The 6,000-nt window shown below is 54.4% G+C and overlaps 2 protein-coding genes across 2 annotated transcripts; both read right to left on the reverse strand.

The window, feature by feature from the left end:
* Positions 1-560: 560 nt before the first annotated feature.
* Positions 561-1,933, reverse strand: B0H18DRAFT_113558 (uncharacterized protein). Its single transcript, XM_048035591.1, has 2 exons — positions 1,530-1,933; positions 561-1,478 (listed from the first exon to the last, which is right to left on the reverse strand). The coding sequence occupies exons 1-2, from the start codon at positions 1,675-1,677 to the stop codon at positions 619-621; spliced, it is 1,008 nt and encodes a 335-aa protein (XP_047886905.1). The 5' UTR covers positions 1,678-1,933; the 3' UTR covers positions 561-618.
* Positions 1,934-2,965: 1,032 nt separating this feature from the next.
* Positions 2,966-5,729, reverse strand: B0H18DRAFT_1043597 (uncharacterized protein). The gene is made up of 12 exons (XM_048030676.1): positions 5,637-5,729; positions 5,443-5,580; positions 5,394-5,420; positions 5,309-5,332; positions 5,230-5,254; positions 4,968-5,209; positions 4,852-4,912; positions 4,720-4,784; positions 4,439-4,693; positions 4,262-4,378; positions 3,518-4,209; positions 2,966-3,467 (listed from the first exon to the last, which is right to left on the reverse strand). Exons 2-12 carry the CDS (start codon positions 5,478-5,480, stop codon positions 3,097-3,099), a joined length of 1,917 nt encoding a protein of 638 aa, XP_047886906.1. The 5' UTR covers positions 5,481-5,580; positions 5,637-5,729; the 3' UTR covers positions 2,966-3,096.
* Between the last annotated feature and the right edge of the window lie 271 nt (positions 5,730-6,000).

Here is a 6,000-nt window from a genome sequence, read left to right on the forward strand (position 1 = left end):
GTTATGGTATTCAATTAGTGGTAGGTACTCACTTGGTAGTAGACACCTCCGTACTACTAGCCGACTCAGCCCGGGAGACATCGTGCCCATTGCACGAGGACTATGGTTTGTGTGAGACGGTACCTAGTGCAGCGATTGATCAGAGTGAGGGGGTCCGTGCCACGCGTGATGTGTGCGTACGGTGTGCTGCATGACAGAATCTGCATGCAGCGGGTCTGCCGTTCTGGACGCGCTCGTGGCGGCGAGATCTCAAACCCGATTGAACCATCCGTCACGCCACGAACATGAAGTTCGTCGCCGCCAGTTCAAGCGTACAACATATCGACCACTCTACCAAATTGCATTCTTGTCTCCTTGTTCCCGGTACTGGTACTGGTACTGGGAGGTTTCTGCTGGCTTACGCGCGTCTCAAGCTTACTACAGTAGAGATGGGAACTCTGGCGTGTTCGACGACCTGGAGGCCAGTCGCGCAGAGGGCTTCACCAACAAGGCTGATCCTTTGAGTACGCAAATGTTGACAACATGTATTCCAAAACGTAAGTCCGCCCCTGCTTTCTGCCACTCCAGGCGCACATTCAACCAAACTACCTGCAGACTCCCACTGCCTCCTACATCTCCCTACACCCGGTACCGAATCTTCTGCCTAAGGATGCTCAAAGCCGTCGTCATCATGGCCATCATAACGAACAGCGCGAGACTGAATGCCATTCCGAATGCGCCCCACGCCAGCGCGTCCGTCGTAGTCGGCATCCCCTCTGGCGCGTTCCGTCCTCCGTACAGCAGCGACAGGCCCAATGCAGGACCATACAAGCCGCTCAGCAAGAATGCCAACGCCATATAGACTGGATGCGCGGGGTATTGCGCCCAATCATGACGCTGGATCTGCCGAGGCGACGCAGGAAGGAGTGTCCCGGTCCGCGGCTCCCTCCACCACCTCGGCACCTTTCTTCCGAAGGGATCGATTCCGTGATCCTGCAGCCTCTGGCTCTCCTTCACGAGTAGCCTTGCGATCATCCAGACGTAGAGTGACATGACCGCGAGGATGATGGTGCCGGCTGTGGCCGCGGAGAAGATCTCGAAGACGCACGCGGAGGACTCGTGTGGCTCGACCATGACGGTCATGGTCCTCCAGCCGATGAAGGTAGTCATCGACGTATACGCAACGCACAGTACGAGGTATAGAAATCCGGAGAAGGCGCCGTGGGCAATGCGAGCATGCCGTCCGAAGAGTCTAGCTGCGACGGGCTCGCGCTGACAGGACTCCGTCGCGGGTGTTTCTTCTCCACTGTCCGAGTCGGACTCCCGCAATGGGTCCTGGACGTGGTATGTTCCGCGACGCGGGCATGAGCAGGCCTCGTTGAATGGGTCTGCTGGGTGGGCCTCGTGGATCGGGCATGAGCGGGCCTCGTTCAACGAATCCGACTCGATGCTATCGAACGACGGGGTTGCGTATGACCCATCTGGTATGTTAACTTCGACTGGGATTGAAGTTGTCAGAGACAATAGTGCGTGTTATATAGTCCTCGTACCTATGGTGTAGTCTGGCGGTGCGACGACATCGGGGTGCTGGTTGACTTCGGCCATGACTTGCGATGCAGCGGCCGGTCTAGGGTCGGCGTCGTGGATGGCGAAGAAAGTTGCGTTGTGATGTCTCGGCAGCTGAATGCGAACCTCCATACTTATGTTGGATGTGACGCGCGGGCGGTTTCTCGATACGCGTCTCCCATGGAGCAGTGCAGTGCGCGTTGTTTAATGGTTGACCACTTGTCAGCAGGACAGGCTACGTAACTGAGAATACAAGGCACACGGAAGCTCGTTGCTGTACTCCTTCCAGCAGGTACCGTGTACGTAGCTGTACGTAGCCGCCTGTTTCGAATTCGTTCGGCACAAATACACTGCCGCTGTCAGCCTGAGCCGGACACCATCGTCCTTGTACTTGCGTACCCTTTGTTGTTGAGAGTACAGCATCCTGGCGACGAAACGCCTTGATGTAAACATGCTTCGATGCCTTGCTGTCTCCGGACTTACATATCTCCATATAGCGCAAAGGCCCTCGTCTATTGATAGTGCAATGCCTCAGCGGAGAACAGGTTAAGTTCGAGTTTGTTGTCTGACCTCTTCCATGGCATCGCCTTGGCCGGCTTCGGCCACAAATCAGCCTCGTCAGCGCCACAAATGATGACTGCGTACCTTCCCGGACCTCCCAAAGACTTCCTGCGTGTACGAGAATGAGCACGAGAAGTACGTTGCAGCCTATATGGTCTCTCGCAGGAGCACTCTCCCGGGAGACGACTTCTCATGCACCGCGTAACAGCGTTCTGGTACAGCCTACAGCTGTGCTCGCTTCAGCCTGGAGATAAGTTGCTTCCGAACACTCAGTATTTGTTCAGTCCCTTATCTTGCTATGTGATAGTTGGTGCTGCGCGCTGAGCGGTGAGAAGTGAGGAGAGCACCGTTTCTGGCCTGCATTGATTCTGAACCTGCCCAGTCATTAGTCGCTGAAGTTTTCTTGAATTTACGGCAGGATGTCGCGTACCTTCATGGCCATAGCAATCATACTGAGTCGGACCGAGCGTTCACTCCGGTTACGTTCTTAATGTACAGTGCTTGTGTGCATGCACGGTCCTCGCCGACAGGTTGCATGATCTGGAATTATGGGGTATTGAGCCTTACCCATCGGGCGCGGCGTTGTGGCGAGAGACGGTCTATACTTAGTGGTGATCAAGTGAATGATTGTTCAATAAGTCCCGGGGTAGCGACCATAGAGGGTAGAGTGGTGGGAGGTCCGTGGAAGCATAGAGTCATGAAGCGGTGGTCCAGCAGTGGAGGCCGTTATAGGCCGTAAACGCGTCTGTGGCTAGATCGGGCACCGATCTTGCGCTACATATCGGTGACGCCGGCTGGCACGCAGTCACAGTTGAACTTACATAGCGTAGGTTAGCCTGCTCGGCGTGATCCATCTGGTGACGGTCATTGCTGAAGAAACCAAAATGCTCATCTAGAGGGAGATGACGAGATGGCTTGTTTCGACATACGATCGACATAGGGTCAGGCTCGACGGTCTAGGAATTCATCGCGCTCAGATACAAAGGTGTGTCACATCCTACCATCGATTCGTTCTCGAAGGTTAGAGGAAGCCATCTGCTTTTCCCCGGAAAGCGGTCGCATACGGTGTACGACTGTGACGAGAGAGGTGTCCCACAGTGACTCGTGAGTAACATTTCGCACCATCCTTGCTTCCCGATGGTCCCCATGAAACGGCGATTCTTGGGAAAGGTGCGACAGATCGACGTACTCTGTCGACAGGAAGAGCTTCAAAAGCCCAACGTCGAGTTCCTGATTTTCCCACAGGTAGTAGTTGTACGGAGCTGAGCCAGCTGTGCCGTATCCGATGGTTACGGATCCGTAGGGCTCAAGAGGTGGGTCCACTCGCACAGAGCCTGCTGATGGTGGCTCATAATACGATGCTAGCGTCATACGGTAAGTAATAGCTATTCTATGACTGCAGAGCACTCACTGATGCTCAAATCGCTGCTACTGAAGTAGAACAGCGAAAGATAGAGCGGGAAGTGGCTCTCGTTGACGAGATTGATTCCATATATGGCATCCTCGTCGACGAGAAGGTCGACCATGCCCGCGATATTTAGATCTGGCCCATATGGCTCGTAAGTCGGATCGTCGAACTCATCCTCCGCAGGGACCTCTCGCAGTCTTCTGAACTCTATCCTCACGCTCCCTGCTAATGACTGCTCCGTGGTTGTCCGCTTTAGGTGCCAGAAGAAGTGCGACGCTGCGTGCAGCGTCTCGCAGACATCATCGGTTGAGACGTCGAGGTGAAATGGTAAGTGCTGCACACCGCACGCCGCGATCAGCGGATGCAGGATGGTCAGATGCATGATCGACGCCTCCATGACCGCCTCGAGGTCTGCGGAAGCCTTATCCACCAGCTGAACCTTCGTAGGCCTCGATAAACCATCTCGCGTATGGTTTGCTATGGCATTCAACACGAACGAGCGGCAGGTCTCCGTTGCAATGTGGAGTTGTAGATATTCGTCAGTACCGGCCTCCGTCTGCAGGGCATACGCTGACTGTCCAGGAGCCAATTCTAAGGTTGGGTGGGCGGATGTGGCCACGAGCGTGCTCTCGACTGAGCGCACCTCCGAAACGCGAAGGATTGTGAGAGGAGGTGCCCCAACGATCGGATCGTCTCTGGCCCGGTAAACGGCATACGGAGAGCCAAGGGCCACTCCGTTAATAGCACCTGCTGCGAGGATTACCCCTTGTGTCTCGGCTGACTATGTGGAGGGGTCGCGACGCCGAGAGCTTGGAATTGAAGAGAATTCGGTCTTGAAAGTAGCCTTCACACTGCGGATTCTGTCTGGCGAAAGGAGGTATATCAGTACGCATCGCCGAACTCGAAGTTCACTTGATACCTCACCCTGGTAGTGCGTACATCTGTCGCAGTAGATCCCGGTAGGTCACTCGGTGTGCACCGACAGTCGAAAGTGTACGTAGTAAGGCGACAGTGAAGATACCGCGTTCTTGTTGTTCCATCGCCAGCTCTTTCGAGCCACATGCGGCGAGAAGGACATGCGAGCGCAGACCTCGGCGAAGAAATCCCGGGGCGATCTCTGCGTGACGCGTGCCTCCGTGGAGGCTTAAGATGGATGAATCCAAGCCATCGGGTAGGGTTCTGTCACATTGAGACCTCGAGCCAACCTAGTAGGATCTGAAACAGTCGTCCGCGTCCCAGACCCAGAGTGACAGCAGTCCAATATGACTGTCTGTAACTATAATTCAAAGCTGCAAATCGCAAGGTGGAATGCCAACGCACAATGTTATCCCCTTCACCTCAGCTAGGCGTGCCAGCAATGCTCCTAGGGTCCTATCGGGAATACTATGGACTGTCTGGCTGTTAGCCGCGATCCATAGTCGTAGGAATAAGGGTTTGGATGCTGGCCGTCGACCATGTCGACGGAGGTTCTGCTTCGCCGCCATGCCCAGCATAGTACACAAGAATAGGATCTCCGGGTTCGATGCGTGGATCATCCCGCATCTGTAATAATTGATCAATGATAGCAGTACGCGTCGCAGAATGATCGAGAAGACATCGAATATGATCCGTAGGAACCTGCAGCTGAGCATGTAGATATTCTACGACTGCTTTCGCATCAGGAACAGCTCCTCGCAACGAGGTACTGTCGAATTGCTGTAGTTATTGATCCCGACAACGAGGGCGAATATCCGTTTCAACCTGTTCATCGCATGAGAAGCTAATACTGTACTAATATGGTGTTGGAGTACGTACTCGGGAGATACTGCATACACGGGTCTATCCCGGTAAGACAGCTTGAGTTATAGTCACCATACTAGGTAAAAGGAACACGACTCACCCTCGATCTATGGAGCGGCCGACTGGTCTGAAGTTGTATGACCGCCGACATGCCGAGATGTTCGACGGGTGGCACTACATAGTGCATGTCACGGTTGACCGACACGGATCGTCATGGTTAGACCACCTTTGAAGGCTGTTCGTACCAGAGAAAACGAGAAGGGAGTCGGGACACCCGGCTTGAATGTCTGTATCGCAGAGGACGCGTGATGATCGGTAAACAATGAGGACGAAGGGGAGATAACTGTGTGTCTGCGCCGAGCTACTATGTAGACACTGGTAACTTAGTGAAGCAAGTCGGATTCCGTGTTCAAGTTGTTGGGTGCGCGGACTCAAGCTATGCTCGAGACTCTGAGTAAGTAAAGCCCCGTGCTGTGCGCTGCGCCGGTGACAGAACTGATCGGTTCCCACCACCGACCGTGCGATCGATTACGGCATGGTGCCGCTCTCTCAGTGAGACTCTCAGTCCTACAACTCATGTACTAGCTGGATTCCCATACGAATCACTCATCGCTACGCCCAGCCTGGGATTCATCACACTGGACCTGGTTGCGCAAGGGCAAAGAGACGTAAACCTAGAAAACGCACCGCTGCCCGCCGTCGCTCTC

Source organism: Fomitopsis serialis (genome assembly GCF_022376445.1).
Source record: "Fomitopsis serialis strain Sig1Antser10 chromosome Unknown B0H18scaffold_146, whole genome shotgun sequence".
Lineage (NCBI taxonomy): Eukaryota > Fungi > Basidiomycota > Agaricomycetes > Polyporales > Fomitopsidaceae > Fomitopsis > Fomitopsis serialis.